Source organism: Brassica napus, chromosome C5, assembly GCF_020379485.1.
Source record: "Brassica napus cultivar Da-Ae chromosome C5, Da-Ae, whole genome shotgun sequence".
NCBI lineage: Eukaryota > Viridiplantae > Streptophyta > Magnoliopsida > Brassicales > Brassicaceae > Brassica > Brassica napus.
Genome location: NC_063448.1, coordinates 41,010,631 through 41,028,918, shown reverse-complemented (window position 1 = coordinate 41,028,918; position 18,288 = coordinate 41,010,631). Strand labels below are relative to the sequence as shown.

Below are 18,288 nucleotides of genomic sequence, written 5' to 3'. Positions count from 1 at the left end.
AATTAAAAAATATATATTTAATAAATACAGAAATATATAAATTAATTTTTTTTAAAAAAAAAATCACAAATAATTTAATCACAAAAAAAGATTTATATATATTAAAAATATTTAATAAATATATAAAAATAGTTCTAATAAACAAAATAGTTTTAATAAATAAAAAATAGTTTAATAATTACAAAAAATAGTTTTAATAATATATATATATATTAAAAATATTTTTAAATCCCAAATAATAGTTTTTAATCACAAAAAAAGTTTTATAGATATTTAAAATGTTTTGTAAAATCCAAAAAATCGAATTTATATACAAAAAAGATTTTGTAAAATCCAAAAAATCGAATTTATATAGAAAAATCGTTTTGTAAAATACAAAAATCGTTTATATACAAAAATCGATTTTATAAATACAAAAAAAATAAAAAAATTATAAAAAAATTCTAAATCAATTCAAAAAAACAAATTATTCAACCAAATCACAATTCTAAACCTATTATACAACCAAATCACAATCCTAACCAATCACCCTAACAAAAATCAATCAAAACTACACAAAAACCTAACAAATAGAACCTAAGAGAGTGGGATAGGGTCCTTACATGATTTGTGTAAGAGAAGGGGGAGATCGCCGGAGATATCGTCGGATTTCAGGGGGAAATCGCCGGAGAGAAGAGAGGAGTCGCGCAGAGGAAGAAGAGAGAAATGAGGAAGAAGAAGGGGCACGTGGTTATAAAACCTAGGGTCCGACGGACATTATCCGTCGGAATTCTAATTTCAATTTTCGCAAAATATTTGCCCGGTAAAATGAAAATATTCCGAGGAAATACCGACGGATAGTAAAATATTCCGAGGAAATACCGAAGAACTAGTGTTTGGGGTTTCAAAACATCAATTTTTTTTGCCGTATTTCATTTCTTATACAATTGTAATGCATACCATTGAGGATTCTTTGTATAGATAAGCATAAACCATGAAATAACAAATTTCAAAACTAATTGAAAGTATTCCCTTTACCGTTCATTAAAAGGTATAAGTGTTTCTCTTATGTTGTGGGATTTCGTTAATACAATCGGAAAAGTGTTAATTATACGGTAAGGAACAAATTTTTGACTTCATAATGAACATAAGACACTTAAAAAGGGTTATATAGGTGTTATTCAAACCGCAAAACGTTGTTTTCGGTATAAAAACCCTATTTCCTCGGAATTTCCTCGGATTATTCCGAGGGAATTCCGAGGAAACCCTCTTCTTCCTCGGAATTCCGTCGCAATATTCCGAGGAACTAGTGTTTGGGGTTTCAATACGTCAATTTTTGTTTTATAAAGGATCGATCGATGTATATATACCCAAAAATGCATCGATCGATCACTAAGATGGACCAAAGCATAACAATGTGATCGATCGATTAGACAATCCCATCGATCGATCAAGAATCTCAAGCATTCCTCGGAATGTCCTCGAAAAATCTCGTACGTTTTTTTATAAACGGATCGATCGATGTGTATATATTCAAAAACGCATCGATCGATCACTAAGATGGACCAAAGCGTAACAATGTGATCGATCGATTGGATTATCCCATCGATCGATCGAGAATCTCAAACGTTCCTCGGAATGTCCTCGGAAAATCGTGTAAGTTTTTTTATAAACGGATCGATCGATGGATATATATCCGAAAAAGCATCGATCGATCACTAAGATAGACCAAAGCGTAACAATGTGATCGATCGATTAGATTATCCCATTGATGGATCGAACAAAACCTCGGGAGCCTTTTTATAAACGCATCGATCGATCCGTATTTGTACAAAAACAGATCGATCGATGCGTGTGCGGGAAACAGAATTATAAGGCAAAACCCGAACTTTTTGGATCAAAACCTCAGAACTCTCATCCCGTCCGATTTCCCCTATAATTCGCCCCCCCCCCCCTTTTTCTCTCTCTATAATCATCCGATTTGAACAATTTTGGGCTCTATTCTCCTTGATTTTTCGAGCTCTACCTGATTCCTACACTCGTTTTCACCCTAAGACAGGTATACTCCGCGAATCTCCACATTCTGAAATCGTGTTCTTGAGCAATTTTTTGGGTTTTGTGAATTTCTTATTTCCGTGTTGATTCCTTGATCAAATATGCATGAAACAGATGTTTAAACATGGAATAGAACACAATTGTCTGTGATCAACGAGTTTGGAACAGGATTTGAGATGATTTAGGGATTGAGAATTTTTTTCAATTTGGTTTTTTTTTATCACAACTCGATTTCGCCTTTCATTTTCATGTTGCTTTGAGTTCTTAATTGATTATAACCATGTTGAGAGCAATGATTCTATTTTGTAGAGAATGAAGCGCACGAAAACATCAGCAAAGAAGAACACACAAGAAGAGGGTTCGTCTCAGCGAGAGAAGCAAAGGCCAAAGAAGTGGGATAAGTCTGATACCACCCACTACAACAACATGAAGAAGGTAGCCGTTCCGGCTACACAACTAGCATGTCCTGAGACGATGACAATATTGGGAATCAAATCAGACATTGAAGGGCTGTTCCAGAACATGGGTCTAGGCCAACTATGCAACCTCAACGAACCCACTTATCCAGAGTTGGTACGCCAGTTCATAGCATCCGCATACGTCATCCGTCCCGATGATAGCCATCAGGAAGGTTTTCTGGCATTCGTAGTGCAGAAAGTATACTTTGAGGTATTTTTCACAGACCTCTGCGGACTATTTGGATTGAGTGCAGGGGAGAGGACATCTGGTCTTTATTGGACTTCAGAGCTGTTGAACTTCTGGGTAACGATTGGCACAGGGGTTTATAGATCTTCTCAGGCAAAGGAGTCACTTATCCGGAGCCCAGTACTGAGATATGCCACACGCCTCATTGGCTCATTGCTATACGGGACAACCACAGCCGCATCAGTCACGCAATGGGAGTTGTGCCACCTGTACCAAGGTGTGAGGCATTTGCTACCGGCATTTGGAAACTCTACATTCCCACCTGCTACTGCCTTCAACATGGGAGCGGTGCTGGCCGCAAACTTAGCAGGATACAAGGGGAAAGTAACCAAATCCAAGAGCAATGCATGTGGATTTGGTGCAGTGATTACTCGGATCCTTACACATGTGGGTGTAGACTGCGAGAACCATCAGGTAGCACTGGACAGATCGAACAACATTGCTTGGAACTACCTGGATGTCATTTCTCTAGTAAGTAAGGAGTTCATAGCTGGTCCCCACTCGAGGATCGATCGGGATGGTCCTTACGTCTACGTATTCCAGGACCGAGCGAAGAAAACACTCTACTGCCACCTGCCTCAGATCGGCCTGACTGCTCTACTTTCAGAGGCTGCAGTTGAGTTCCTACCCCCTGCTACCGCACTAGTAGACAAGCCATCCTTCTTCACGCCAAAATATCAGACCAAAGGCAAGGCCGTGGTTGATGAAGAAGGAGAAGATGAGGCTGCACAAGCCATTCCAGATGATTCACAACCCCATCAGCTACTCCCATCAGACTCCAGCCAGTACAAGCTGCAAGAGCTTCCACCGAACGCCACTTCGCGCCAGCAACAACATTGGAGAGATCAGAGCATAAAGACAAACAACGACATGCTACACAAGATCTGGGCTGCCATTTCACGTATCAGGCCGTGTCGTTGCCAAAAGGATGATGTAGTTCATCGGGACAACTCTCCATCCAGCTCTGGTTCGGGTTCGAGTGGTACACACAGGGTAAGAAAGAGGTCCAAGAGACCCAAAGATGCAGGAACGTCTGGAGTAGGAGACGAGGAGTAGGAGTTATCACCGGCCAGTATTGTCATTTGATTTCCGACCGCGCTATTTTATTTTCTTTTCTATTCTAACGTTTTATGGTCTTATTTTCTGTTAATTTTGAACTTAGTTTTTTTTATTTTTTTCTTAATTATGAGTTTGTATTTCTTGTACATGGTTTCTTCGTTTTATTTGGTTGTGTTTTGAGTAGTTTTTAATTCGTATTCAGCTTTGCCTTGCTAGATAAACCAAATAACTAATATCCGAGGAAATAGGTTATATCAAGTGTTCCTCGGAATTTCCTCGGTATTTCTTAAAAAAAAAAAAAAATCAATGGTAGTCTGTTTCCGAGTCATCATCACCAGATGAATCTGAATCTGGATCTTGGTGAAACTCTCCAATCATTGGTTCATCCTCTACGTGAACGACGGCTTCCTCTCCAAAGTCGGTTAAATCGACTACAAGGCCAACTCCAGCAAAATCTTCTGCTGCACTTAAGTTGCCGGATGTGCTTGGTTGTAGTGGGTCTTCCAGCTCAGAACTTCCCTGAACTCGGCCTCTCGGGTTGAGTCTTGTAACAGTAACCCATGGATCATCTCTGTTCCTTACCCGGGGGTACTTGATATAACAAACCTGTAACATTTAGAAAAAGTATAAATTAATACACATGATGATGAATCATTCTGAATAATTAACATTTAATTACCTGATCGGCCTGAGAAGCAAGAATGAAAGGATCATAATATTGCAGCTTTCGCCTCGAATTTACTGATGTAACACCAAATGCATCTGTTCTCACACCTCGATCTGGAGTGTTGTCGTGCCAATCACAATAGAAAACAGTACAACGCAATCCAAACATGCCCAAATACTTGATTTCCAAAATCGCATGTATGTGTCCGTAGTATACATCATCTCCTGATGCAGAACAAACGCCAGCATCATAAGTCGTACTCGAACGTCTCCTCTTCTGAGTTGTGAATGCATATCCTCGAGTACAAAATCTCGGATATGACTTCACAACAAAGTTTGGTCCAACGACCATCTCACGTATCCAATCGTCAAATGTTTCACCTCTGGCCAAACCAGCAGACACCTATTAATAGCACATATATATATGTTATATCAATAAATGTGAATTAGTATAAATATGTGATAAAATATATTTTAATTTGTTTAAAGCACTCACATAAGTAAACATCCATCCAGTAAATTCTCTCTGCTTCATTTCTTCTAGTTCGTCCTCTGTGGCGTATCTATACTCGAACCGCTTTTCTGCCATGAAAATCCTGTATATGATGACAATAATGTAATTAATTAAGATTTAAATTTCAACTTGTTAAAATAAAAATTTGTAAGCTCATTTATTTACCTCTCATATTGAAGAACGTCTTCGCAGTTGGTGAGCAAATATGTTTGCAAATGACTGCGCTCCTGCTCAGTAAGTCGACGGTCCTTTGGTTTTCCGCTAAGTCGTCCAACGTCTGTGAAAATGTCTGGAACCGTAACATGATATGTTGCCCGTTCGCCTCTATCATCATGCCGAGCAGGTCTTCTGTTTTTGGTCTGAACTTCTGCTGGAAAGTAGTACTCGGCAAAGTTTGAAGTTTCTTCATTGATCATCTGTGCGACTATAGAACCTTCCACCCTACTTAAATTTTTCACCATCTTCTTCAAATGGAACATATACCGCTCATACAGATACATCCATCTATACTGCACAGGACCACCAAGTTCCAATTCTCTTGCCAGGTGAATAACAAGATGCTCCATAACATCAAAAAATGAGGGAGGAAATATCTTCTCAAGGTTGCACTGAATCACGGCTATGTTAGTCTTCAAATTTTCAATACCTTCAAGAGTCACTGATCTCGTGCATAAATCGCGGAAGAAACCACTTATCCCTGCAATTGCTTCATGAACATTTCGTGCTAATAGTTCCTTGAAGGCGAACGGAAGGAGGCGCTGCATCATTACATGGCAATCGTGGCTTTTCAAGCCAGTAAACTTTCCTTCCTTTCTGTCGATACAGTTACGCAAATTTGATGCGTAACCGTCTGGAAATTCCACATCGTTTGAAATCCAATCAAAGAACGCATCTTTTCCCTCTGCATCAAGTCGGTATATGTGAAAAGAAGCCCTACCATTCTCATCAACATGAAGTTCTGAACGAGCACATATATCGACTAAATCCAGTCTTGACTTCAAATTATCCTTTGTTTTACCTTGAACATTAAGGATCGTGTTCATGAGATTGTCAAAAAAGTTCTTCTCAATATGCATGACATCTAAATTATGCCTTAGCAGATGATCCTCCCAGTATGGCAGATCCCAGAAAATACTTTTTTGTGCCAGTTATGTAGTTCTCCAACAGCATCTACCGGAAAACGCTCATGTCCACCGACGTCTGGCGTCCTTTCTGCACACAAAAATCTCTTAGTTGTATCTTCAAATCTTTCCCACAAATTTCCGGAGGTGGACTGTCAAACACCCTCTTGTTCTTCGTAAACAAATTCCTACTCCTACGATATGGATGATCAGGTGGTAGGAATCTCCTGTGACAGTCAAACCAACACGTTTTCCTTCCGTGTTTTAGTTGGAAAGCATCAGTTTTATCTTGACAATATGGACATGATAGCCTTCCATGCGTTGTCCATCCAGACAACATACCATATGCTGGAAAATCACTTATTGTCCACATTAGTACTGCCCGCATTTGAAAGTTTTCTTTACACGAAACATCGTATGTTTCAGCACCTTGAGCCCATAGTTGTTGCAACTCATATATTAGTGGCTGAAGAAACACATCAAGTGATCTCTTAGGATGCTCTGGTCCGGGAACGAGAATCGAGAGAAACAAAAACTCTCGTCGCAAGCACAAGTTTGGGGGTAGGTTGTATGGTGTAAGAATGACGGGCCATAGAGAATACTGTCTTCCACTCTTGCCAAACGGACTGAAACCATCAGTACATAATCCAAGGTAGACATTTCTTCTCTCATACGCAAAGTCGGGATACTTTGATTGGAAATGCTTCCACGCTTTTGCATCTGAAGGATGTCTGATCTCACCATCTGTTGAGTGCTCCGCATGCCATCTCATTGGTTGCGCTGTGCGTTCAGACAGATACAACCTCTGCAACCTTTCCGTCAAAGGCAAATACCACATCCTTTTATATGGCACTGGAACTCTTCCACTCGTATCTTTATAACGAGGCTTTCCACAAAATTTGCATGTAACCCGCTGTTCATCCGCCCTCCAATAAATCATGCAGTTGTCGCTGCATACATCTATTACCTGATACGATAAACCAAGACCAGCTACGAGTTTCTGAACCTCGTAGTATGAACCAGGAGCTACATTATCCTCGGGTAGAATACCTTTTACAAAATCAGCAATCGCATCCACACAGTCTTCAGCCAAATTATAATCTGTTTTAATGCCCATCAATCTTGTAGCAGATGATAAAGCTGAATGACCATCTCTGCAACCTTCGTACAATGGTTGCTTTCCAGCATCCAACATATCATAAAATCTCCTAGCTTCTGCATTGGGTAAATCTTCCCCTCTAAAATGATCATTTACCATCTGCTCAGTACCTACACCATAATCTACATCCGTTCTAATTGGTTCTTCTAATCTAACCGCTGGCTGAGGTTCGCTAGTACTACCATGTTCATAATCAGTTTCCCCATGATGATACCAAATTTTGTAACTTCGTGTAAACCCACTCAAATATAGATGAGTCCAAACATCCCACTCTTTAATAACCTTTTTATTTTTACAATTAGAGCAAGGACATCTTAACATACCTGTTTTTGCTTCCGGTTGTCGGTGAACTAACCCCATGAATTCGGTTATACCTCGTTGGTATTCTTCCGTAAGCAATCTCGTGTTCGGATCCAAATGAGGTCGATCGATCCAAGAACGAAAATAACTTGAAGAAGACATATTTTTTATGAATCAAATTCGTGTGTAAATAGAGTAAGAGGGAGAATGAAGATATGGAGTGAATGAAGAGGAAGAGGAGTGCTTGTATTTATAGTTTAAATCCTCCCGACAGACCGAGGAAATTCCGACGGAAAAGGCTAGTTCGTCGGAATTTCCTCGGAATTTTGTAAAATCCCCCAACGGCTCTCCAACGGCTATAATATTTCCTCGGAATTCATCGGTTTTTTCCGAGGAACACATTTTTCCTCGGAATTTCCTCGGAATATTCCGACGGATTGATATTTCCTCGGAATTCCGTCGGTATATTCCGAGGAAACCCAATTTTGTGCTTCCTTGGAAATTTCTCGGGATATTCCGAGGATTTCATTTTCCGTCGGAATGTCCGTCAGAATACCGCTGTTTTCTTGTAGTGACTAGTTGTCTGGAATCCATGTTCAGGGGAAGCAAGTAGGATTATCAGACCGTTAAATTCTAACTATAAGTTCGATACCTACGCTCTCGGTAAATCCTCAAGTAACAACGAGTACAAAATCTTGAGGGTTAAACATCATGAACCATGCCTTGTTGAGTACGAAAACCTATGACTTCACATCTAACTCGTGGAGTGTTGTTGGTGAAACTAGAGACTGGTTCATTCCAGGGGACTGGCGAGATGGCACGTCTATCGATGGAAATACGTACTGGCTTACTAATAAGTATTCTCCAACGGGGACGAGGAATGCTGCCTTACAATGTTTTGATTTTACAAAAGAGAGGTTTGGACTTGTGTCTCTTCGGGGTGATACTCTTTCTTATAATGTTTTTGCTTTATCAGTGACTAGAGAAGAGCAAAATCTTTGTTTGTTAGCTTCTTCACGTGATGAGGAGGTACACGATGTAGATGTATGGATGGCAACTAAGATTAAAGGCGCCGGAGACATGTAATGGAGTAAACTCCTTACAGTGAAACGAACCCATTCACAGCAGCTTCTTGGGTCTCGTAAAGGGATGAGTTTCAAGGTCGATAGGGAGAATAAAGTTATAGTGCATCCAACTAAATACAAGAACTCTAGTAACTGCTTACACATTGTGGGAGAGAATTATAACACACATAAAAGTGAACCTTAATGTAGGATTAAAATGCACAATTCCTGTCAGGTCTACTCCGACTTTGGTTCAGATCCAACAAGGTTCTTTGGAGATAGGCACATGGAAAGGCTCCAAGTCTTCATGATATTTGAGAAGTTAAAAATGTAATTCAGATTCTATTTCTTCTGCGACTGGAACAATATTTTTGGTTATCTCTTATTAAATAAGCAAGTCTTGTCCTTAGTAATCAACAATACCACTGTACGAACTTGGACACTTTAACTTTTGTTTCACATTGAGTTTAGTATCGTTTTCGGAGCATGATTATCCCTATCACCTCTAATGAGTTTCTTAATGACTTTTTAATGAATAAATGTAACTAAAAACTCTTAGTTAAGAAACTCCCATTTTGAGTGGTCCAATGGGAGTTTCTTAATTAAGGGTTCTTAAAAAAAAATTATTTAAAATTTTTTTTAAAGATAAAATTTATTTATTAAATAAAATATATTAAAAATAACATTTAAAACATAAATTAAAAAAAAACATATAAATAAAGATTAGTATAATAAACATCAAAATCTTTATCAAATGATCCCTCAAAAGTGTTTTGAAAAAAAGATGCCATATATGTGTTTTACTTAGACTTTGTGATGAAAAATTTGATTAGTTGAAGAACAGGAAGGAGAATGCAATAAGACATAAGCTGAATACGGAGGTTTTGAGTAAGATTTTGTAAAAGGAAAAACAAGAATGACAATTGGAATAAGAGAGAAGCTGATGAATGGTTCAAGAATGACACACAAGCCTTTATAAGGGCAGCTGATATTTTATTACCAAATCTGTTACACATAAAAATACAAAGAGACACACGAGACTTTCTAGTCCGTGACACATAAAAATACAAAACACTACAATACATTACACAATCAATCAAACACGCTATCTCACCTCTGTCAATCAAACATGCAAAATTTCAGTCTGTGATCAAACAACACTTCCACTATCTCACCTCTGTCAATCAAACATGCAAAATTTCAGTCTGTGATCAAACAACACTTCCACTCCCAAGTCCACTACCTGCTGAGACATAAACAGAAGGCTCTAGCTCAGTAACATACACCACAAACAACACTAACTAACCAAAATGAAACCAAACCATAACATTCTTTGTAAAGTAATGACCTTTCCACTTACGCTCTGAATTGACTGGCCATATTGACTACCTTTGAGTCGATTTCATCCATCAGAGAAACTTGACGGTCCAGCTCCTGCATTTATCAGTGTCACGTGACATGGTTCATCAGCTCAAATACTGAATAAGTTGGAAGTCTGTTATAAGAGATGTATTTCAAGAAACTCACCTCATTCATATCAGATGCCATGTTCTTCAAAGCATCTAAACCTGCCTGTTTAATTTTCCGCATCTCAAACTCCTGTCTGAACTGGCTGGACTCATGTGATTCTTGAAAGTAATCATCATCAAAACGCCCATCTAATATCCACATTAGAGGTGTCAGGTTGCTCAAAAAAAGAATAAACAGTTCATATTATTCTAAGACAATACAATAAAGGAACACAAACCTACTTGGGTTTTGAATCACCTGAATCAAATTTGATATCAGGACGAGACGTTGTAGAAGGAGCCCACGCACTAGTGCTTTTAGGACCACCCGCAGTCCCATCAGGTATAGCTTCAATCCTAGCCGGAAGCGCAAGTACCAAATCGTTTCTAGCAGCAAGCTCTTCCGTTGTAAGGCCCTTTACCTAAACAATTTAATAGATTGCCACCAAACTCACTCGAAATTGACACACCTGAATCAAAGCAAAACAGAGAAAAAGCCCAATTTCTGACGGAGAGAAGATGGAGGAGACGACGTGACTTCCCGACAGAGTCTCTCTCGGCTTCCATGATTGGTTTAGGGTTTCGTCTGACGGAGAACACGGAGGAGACGCCGTGATGACCGACAAAGTCGTCAATCGTCTCAGACGGAGAAGCGAGAGCAGACATGGTGGGTTTTGACTTTCGATCGTCGAGAGACGGAGAAGACGAGGAACACCAAACGCGTGAAAAGAAAAGAATGAAAAAAATAAAAATAAAAAATAAAAATCTTGTTGCCTTTCCTCGCTGACACGTGTACCAAACACCCCCATTAAAATCGATTCCCAAAAATCTCACTTAAGGATCGGTAACTAACATTATAATTACTTCTGAATTAATTAAATCACTTATTTTCCTTAAGAAACCAGTTAAGAACCTGGGATAAACATGATCTCATATGGTTATAGAATTGAGTTGCATTGTAAATTAGGCACGGATACTTTACGGTGTCTTGTCCCATGCATCCACATCCAAACCCCACGGAAGAATATTTACAATGATTCAACATTTGCCTTTAGTAATAATTAATCGATATTTCTCAATACGAGTAAAAAAAGATTCTTCATTGTCTTTAACAGAGGTGAAAGAAAAAAATAGAAGTTAACAAGGCCAACAACATCATCTCCTAAGAAGCTATTGTCTTGTAACAAACCCAAGTATCTTAAATGTCCTTGAGAGTATCTCCACGACCAAATCCTCAAGAACTGTGCTTCTTTCCCCATCACAACACTTAGAACATAACTTGGAATCTCAAGAAAGTAGAGTTACTTGCGCGACAAGAGACATAATTCTGCACCACAGTCATGTCGTAAGGGTGGACTAAAAGAAACCCTTTGTATAGTAAATACACACACTCTTGAAACTCAAATTAGTTAGTAAATAACTTATCCATACACCATATGATGAATCCGACTACTATGCTCTCTGTAAATCTTCCTGGAAAAAGTATAAAATCGCGACTTGGCTTGTATGACTACCACAACGTAGCAGTCGTTGCAAATCCACGAATGGAAATACGTATTATTAAACTCGGGATTTCAACCTGTTATTTCAAGATTGTCGTGTTTTAACCCCATTTAGTAACTCTGTCAAAGGAGGGCCAAATACATAGAGCAAACTACAAAACTTTAGCTAAAAAGTCAAAAAGAGTAACCAAACAACACTCTAAAGACCTCGTCTTCTAGAGAAAAAGGCGTTTTGTCATTTCTGCAAATTCAAGGATCTTTGGTCATTTCTGGAAATAGTTTAGCTTCACTTTCTCTATCACCTTCCATAGTGCAGCTTTAGCTTCTTCCAGCGTTTCAACACCATGACCTTCCTCAAAGGGTAGCCTTTGTATGTTGAACTGCAATTAAACAAACAGAGAAGAGAGAGAGCTGATAAGCAGTTAAGCACTGTGCATGAACATGAATCATTTGGGATTAAATTGTTATATATATAGTGAATGTTACATTACCTGAGCACCCTGACGAACCCGTACATCTATCCCTTTGCTATCTATAGAAATGAGAGCAGCGTCGTCTACCTCTGATTCAGAAGACAGTAGCTCTCTAAGCGGCTTTGAGAAGATGGCATTTAGTTCCTACCACAAAATTTAAAAAAAAAAATGGGAAAAGTAAGAGCCAACTTCAATTTACCAAAGGACAACAATCGAGGGGAAAACTTTATTGAATCTGAAAAAAAGCACACCTTGAGGTTGTGCTCTCCACCATCGACGGCGATCTTATCAGGCTGTAAAGCCTCATACTCTTTGACATCAACCCATGCGACCGTGCCAAACCCTCCAATGAAATATATATCACTGCCAATATTCACATTTGAGTATACAGTTGATTAGTAGATTAGGAGGCATGAGTTAAGAAACAAAACCTTATGTTCTGCATTCTAAAATAGTGAAAGTTTCCCCATTGCTCTGAAAGCCCGTGCGGGTGCTTTGCAATATATTGCTTATGTGCCCACTCCTACCAAAAAGTCACAACCAGAGATGATGTTTTAGCAAGTAAAGATTCATGTATACTCAACAAAGATTAACAATTAATTTAGATGCTGACCTGCTCATCTTCTGATAATGGGTACACATCACCGAATAATGTTACTCTTGCATTCGACAGGCCACTCCATCCAGGTATCTGCTAGCCAAATCACCATATTACAGAACGAAAGAGAAAATAAAACCGTTTTGCTTTTGTAGTTTGAATACAGTTAGCCAATATTACCTGAACAACGAGACTGCATCTAGGTTCAGCCAAGAGATTTCTTGTGTGGATGGCCAACGGTGAAAATAAAAAGATTGGATCTGCAACCAAAAAGCATTAGCCATTAAGGAAAATGTGCATCTATTATCTCAGCCACCAAACACAAGACATCTAATGTACTAAGCATTGCCTTCAACACTATCCAGACCCTAAAGAAAATACTATACTTACATCTATAATGAGATTTGAAGAAAATAAAGACAGAAAAAATCCCTCCTATCCATTCCCACAAGACCCAAATCAAAATAAACTTTTTTGTAGAGTGGGATGACGTTTAATACTCATGAATCAATTGTCCACTAGTAAGTTACTAAATCCATATCCTAAAGAACATTTCAACATACAAAGAAAGAGAGATATAGTGTGACTTACGCCCCATACGATCAGGTGCAAAATCCACCAAAGAGCCAAATGGGTAACCTTCCCTTCGGTGGTGCATTTTAGACATCACCGTGCATAGATGAGCAAACCTAGCCTTGAATCATTCAAGAAAGAAGACAAGAACCAAACAGATAAAAGAGCTTATCATCTATCTCATCAAAGCAAAAACAAAAGGAACTCTAAAACAATCTGAAAGGACGAATCTTTTTACCTGCTCCAGCAAGTTCCTTACAGCCAAAGCAGGCCTAGGCAACGCATGAGCTGACGTCGCATTCTGAACTCCACCAGATATGGGAGTTCTAAAAAGCCCACCTCGATTTCCCCCACTGTTCCCAGCACCCTGAGGAAGTGCAAGAGATGACTCCACGTCTATTACACTATGAGAAGTCTCACTCTCAAGCTTTTCCTTCACACAACATTTAAAAAAAAAAAAAAAAAAACTATTAGCCTATATGCCAAAGCTACCATCTTTACACCAATACAAACTCTGCATCATATCCAGAACTAGCTGAAGCTTACCCAATACAAAGAAAACTATACCCATGACAAGAAGTATTGAACTTTTTTTTTTTTTTGGTAATCAAAAAGTGTTGAACTTTACAAGACAAGAGACAAGGAGTATCCAATACAAAGAGTCCCTCATAACCACGACAAGAATTGTAATAAAGTATTCAACTTTTTAAGAATCCACAAGAAAAAGAGTACCTGTGATAAAGAGAAGATGTCCCCAGGAAAGAAGCCAAACCCATTGCTTTCGCCGAGATTGTCTTCACCTTCACCCTCGTTGTGTAAGAGAGCTTGTATACGAAGGCCGTGACTTGATCCATCTCTGATTCTCAGCTTGGGTGGCGACTTACAGAGCCAGTACGAAGACTGGGATGAAGCTACGAGTGGCAGGTGGGAAGATTTGAAGAGATGCTTTGTTTTCGGGAGAGGATTAGAGATGTATGAAGACGAAGTAGAGAGAGCTTCCATGGTTGAGTTAGGTGAAGATTTTTTTGCGATCTTTCAGTGTGGCAGTAGGTAGAGATTCGTCAGGCGCCTTTATTGAGAGTAAGTAAAGCTTAGAGGAATTAGGACTTTTCCAGAGTAGGGTTTGATTATATACTTTTTTTTTTTTTGAACAACAGGGTTTGATTATATACAAAATAAAGTTTTTTTTTCTTTTTTTTATATATATATATATTTTTTTTTTGTTGTTGTAAAAGATAGGGATTCTAGGAATTTTTTTTTTTAACATCCGATTAATTATGTTACGAGAAATATTATATTGACGATTCTACTGTCAACAATTTTACCTTCATATAAGAATGGTTCGATGATACGCCCTTACACCATGCTAAAGACTTTTTGTAACTATTTTTTTCCATGATCTGCGTAATTTGTGTTTTATGGGGTTTGAATCCCAAACTCTGGTGTAGAAGCATTAATAAACTTTTAATCAAACTACTGTTCTAAGGAATTACTTAGTTTTTAATTTTTTGATAACCTTTTTTGGTCAACATTTGATAACCTTAAACAAACAACAAAAATTATTATTTCAGGTTGTTAAATTATTTATTTTCAGGTTAACATGAAATTCCCCCTATTTCTTTTCAAATCGATTATTAGTTTTTCTTTTGTTAGGATAAATACGAAAGATGATCTGACTTTAACGCATATCTCGTTTCACACAAAGGATAATGATTATGACTACATAAAATCAGTACTGTAAAATTTACTATTATTGATAACAACAACAGTTATTGGAAATAGATTATTGCTCTCGATAGGAAACTGTTAAGAAAAGAATAAATGAATTTGGAATTTCTTTATGTAAATCATGATTTAGTTTACTTTTTGTATCACTAATTAAGTTGTACATCACTAATTAAGTTGTCTTATTTTTTGCATCACTAAATATGTTGTCTTTGCCTCACAATTTATCAGCTTCAAATTCAGGTTAAGACTCGACAGCATCACCAATATATATATACTAGTATCTCTACTAAACTAGATAATATATCTAACAAGCTAGCTGATATATCGGTGTTTCTTCTAATTGTTAACAAATGTTTTGAGTATTTTATCGAGTCAAAGTGTATGTTTTGGTGTCTGTTCGTGTTATTGTGATGTTTTTAAAGGTTTTAGTCTATTTGGAACAAAATAGATCGAATTGAATGCCAAAAAGGAAAAATTAAAGATGAAAAATTATGCAGATGCATCAAAAGTTATCAACAGATAAAAAAAAATTTCCACGATGCGATTGAGCTAAAATTGTGCCACAAGATAAAAGATTGATTAGCTTCTCAATTTCCGCAAGTTTGAAGTAAACCCATAAATTGAATCAAATGTTATGTAGTCTTTTATAATGACGTTTCAATATGAGAAAAGAAAAAAGAAAAATCGGTTTTCTCTATTTTCTTGTTTCATTTTACATAAAATTTGACCATGAAATGTTTTGACCTATATCTACTAAACCATTATTTAGATAGAACTTTATTTTATATATCAAAAACATTTTTACTTTACATTTTTCGGGAGACTTTTTCAAACTTCTTTTGTATCCAATAGCGGAGTCAGCATATTAGCAAGGAACTCAATTGGCCCCGGTGGATTTCTGACTTTTTTTAACTTCTGTTTTATCATTGATTTTGTATTTTCTGGTTATTTTTTAGTAGATTTATAGTTAGGTTTTAGGGTTTCAAAGATTAAAAATAATGAATGATTAGGATTGTTTGATTTAGAGAACTTTCATTAGAGACTTGGAGTGTTCTTAATGCTTTGATTGATCTTAGATTAATTGATGAGTCGATTCAATTTGATTGCTTGAATATAATCCATGTGAGCATAGTATTTTTACCCAATGAGAGTTGATGTTATTATGTTTTTAAACTTAAAGCATTTCTAATCTCTTAGATTGAATGGGAATTAATTTTCTAGGTTGCTAGATACTCCTTCCGTTTCTTAAAGAAAATATTTTGGAGTTTTCACATATATAAAAAAAAAATATAATCATGTATGTTTTTAAAAATTATCAAATTTCAATGCTTTTAACCAATAGTTTTTCAATAAATCCAGTTAATTTTATTAAAATTTACTATTTTTGTATAAAAAACATAAAAACTTAATCTTTGTAAAATAATTTTTTTTCTAAAACTTATATCTTAATGAAACGGATGGATTATATTGATCATAGACAACTGATTTCTGTTTTGAATTTTAAAATGGCATTTAATTGATTCTCTGATTAATTGTTTATTTTTATAATCTGATTTTATGTGATTTCTTTGATGCCTAGCATTTTTTATTTCATTATTATATTTGGATATTTACTTTTCTACTTAGCTTTAGAGAAACAATCAATTATCTTTTTTTTGTCTTTCAGATTTGTAGTATAATCTTGATCTTTGCGGATTCGATCTTTCTATACTATTGTGATTTAATATGCATTTGCAGTGTGATTAAAAGTTAAAAGTTTTGAGTAATCATAAACTAAACAGTTTAGCTTAAACCATGCTTAGTCGTAGAGTTCTTACAAATATTTACATTTTATAGGTATATATTCTAGTTTTTAGAATATCTTAATTTAGATTAGGTAACATAACACCAATAATTTCGATCAAATATATTATGTTTTTCTTTTCTTTATGGTCTTATTAATCATTACAGTAACTGAACTTGAAGAACGATTTGGAATTTTAATCTCCAGATTCTCCACACTACTAAAGAATTTTCTATCATCTCACGAGGTTCAAAACCATTTTAAACGTTTGGACAGAAAAATCAACACGTCGATGATACATATAACTTGTATCACTAAAAGGCCTAGGTGCAATACGGGACCCACGTCACATACCATTCTCGTTTTCACCCCATCCTTCCTCCGAGTCCACGCGCCACCGTTTAAGCTGCAACGTCACTGCACGCGCCAGCTTGCTTTCGACGGCTCGTATCATTCCAGCTGCAACCCCGCTCACATCAGCCACCTTCTTTAGACTCGGCCGCATCACCTTCTTCGGCGAGTTCCTAACGCCGAACCAAAACGCCGCCGCTAAAATCACCTTCGTCGGCTTCTCCACGGCCAAAGCGAGAGACGCCAACGAAACGACGGCGTTTCTCAAATCTCCGTTTAGTCCTAACTCATCGCACCATTTTACCAAAACGCCATCCGCAGCTGCCATCACTCTCTTTTCCCTCCCTCGCGCTTTGTTCACGACGGCACGCGACGTCTTCGTCGACGATAGCTCGGAGCTTGAGACACGATCCAGCGACGAGCAGCAAGAAGACTCCGAAGATGATCCGCAGCAGCAGGCTGTCGTCCGAGGCGAAGGGGAAAGAGGACCAGAGAAGGAATCTCCGGTGAGGGATTTGCAGCAAGGGCAGATGGTGCGGCGGACATGGCGGGAAAACAAGATGTTAGAGGCGTGGAACTTGGCGTCGCAGGAGCGGCAGAGGAAAGCGGAGTCCGCGGCGCAGTGGAGATCGGCTTCTGCACCACACAGCTCACAGGATTTCACCATCTTCTCGTCTGTAATGATCGATGATGGGAGGAGAATGATAGATGTTTGTTTAGTTGTGATTTGACTTGAGGGAGAGAAAAACGGTGGACTATGGTTCATGGTTTTGATGATATATATACATACTAGTGGGTGGCTATTATTTTCCCTCTTTCACAATTCTCACCAAAAATCATATATTTCTTTTTATGATGGAGAAATGAAAATGTGGTTTCGAGAATTGACGTGTGGAGAGGTTTTGAGGCTGGTGATATCTGTGGTTATTACTTTTAAACCGTTGCACTAGCCCACGTGTCATTCTTCCTCTTCTTCTGGCGTGACGTGGAGCTTTAGTCAACACACCAAAGTCTTTGGTCATTGCACTTTGTTTTCCATTTCATTTCTTCTGCGTTATTTCTCTCTTTTTGACACTAACTAGTTTTTGTTTCTTTCGGTCATAAAATAATGGGAAATTTGCCAATATGAAACTAAATCTCTAAAGTATTG

At 37.6% G+C, this 18,288-nt stretch overlaps 3 protein-coding genes across 17 annotated transcripts; all 3 read right to left on the bottom strand.

Moving 5' to 3' along the window:
* Positions 1 to 9,581: 9,581 nt before the first annotated feature.
* On the bottom strand, positions 9,582 to 11,090 carry LOC106397246 (syntaxin-71-like). 15 transcript variants are annotated; one of them, XM_048758841.1, is made up of 5 exons: positions 10,601 to 11,090; positions 10,390 to 10,552; positions 10,150 to 10,250; positions 9,971 to 10,056; positions 9,582 to 9,868 (listed from the first exon to the last, which is right to left on the bottom strand). In XM_048758841.1, the coding sequence occupies exons 1-4, from the start codon at positions 10,937 to 10,939 to the stop codon at positions 9,979 to 9,981; spliced, it is 681 nt and encodes a 226-aa protein (XP_048614798.1). In that variant the 5' UTR covers positions 10,940 to 11,090; the 3' UTR covers positions 9,582 to 9,868; positions 9,971 to 9,978. The 15 variants fall into 15 exon arrangements, 9 of the variants coding, with proteins under 9 accessions (XP_048614798.1, XP_048614799.1, XP_048614796.1 ...); XM_048758842.1 differs by having other exon boundaries at positions 9,582 to 9,865; positions 9,983 to 10,056; positions 10,601 to 11,084; XM_048758839.1 differs by having other exon boundaries at positions 9,983 to 10,056; positions 10,601 to 11,071.
* A 583-nt stretch (positions 11,091 to 11,673) lies between these two features.
* Positions 11,674 to 14,399, bottom strand: LOC106397167. Its single transcript, XM_013837738.3, has 9 exons — positions 14,009 to 14,399; positions 13,515 to 13,709; positions 13,295 to 13,397; positions 12,884 to 12,963; positions 12,719 to 12,796; positions 12,537 to 12,628; positions 12,357 to 12,468; positions 12,124 to 12,249; positions 11,674 to 12,012 (listed from the first exon to the last, which is right to left on the bottom strand). The coding sequence occupies exons 1-9, from the start codon at positions 14,276 to 14,278 to the stop codon at positions 11,896 to 11,898; spliced, it is 1,173 nt and encodes a 390-aa protein (XP_013693192.2). The 5' UTR covers positions 14,279 to 14,399; the 3' UTR covers positions 11,674 to 11,895.
* Positions 14,400 to 16,898: 2,499 nt separating this feature from the next.
* On the bottom strand, positions 16,899 to 18,007 carry LOC106399476 (B-box zinc finger protein 32). Its single transcript, XM_013839961.3, has one exon. The coding sequence runs from the start codon at positions 17,902 to 17,904 to the stop codon at positions 17,134 to 17,136; it is 771 nt and encodes a 256-aa protein (XP_013695415.3). The 5' UTR covers positions 17,905 to 18,007; the 3' UTR covers positions 16,899 to 17,133.
* Between the last annotated feature and the right edge of the window lie 281 nt (positions 18,008 to 18,288).

Coding starts and splice junctions, on each gene's coding strand:
- LOC106397167 (XM_013837738.3), bottom strand. CDS start 14,278: ATGGAAGCTCTCTCTACTTCGTCTTCATACATCTCTAATCCTCTCCCG. Junction 13,710..14,008: donor ACATCTTCTCTTTATCACAG/GTACTCTTTTTC, acceptor TGTTGTGTGAAG/GAAAAGCTTGAGAGTGAGAC. Junction 12,013..12,123: donor GGGTTCGTCAGGGTGCTCAG/GTAATGTAACAT, acceptor GTTTAATTGCAG/TTCAACATACAAAGGCTACC.
- LOC106399476 (XM_013839961.3), bottom strand. CDS start 17,904: ATGAACCATAGTCCACCGTTTTTCTCTCCCTCAAGTCAAATCACAACT.
- LOC106397246 (XM_048758835.1), bottom strand. CDS start 10,939: ATGGGGGTGTTTGGTACACGTGTCAGCGAGGAAAGGCAACAAGATTTT. Junction 10,553..10,600: donor TCTGTTTTGCTTTGATTCAG/GTGTGTCAATTT, acceptor TAAATTGTTTAG/GTAAAGGGCCTTACAACGGA. Junction 10,281..10,389: donor TGATATCAAATTTGATTCAG/GTGATTCAAAAC, acceptor TGTGGATATTAG/ATGGGCGTTTTGATGATGAT.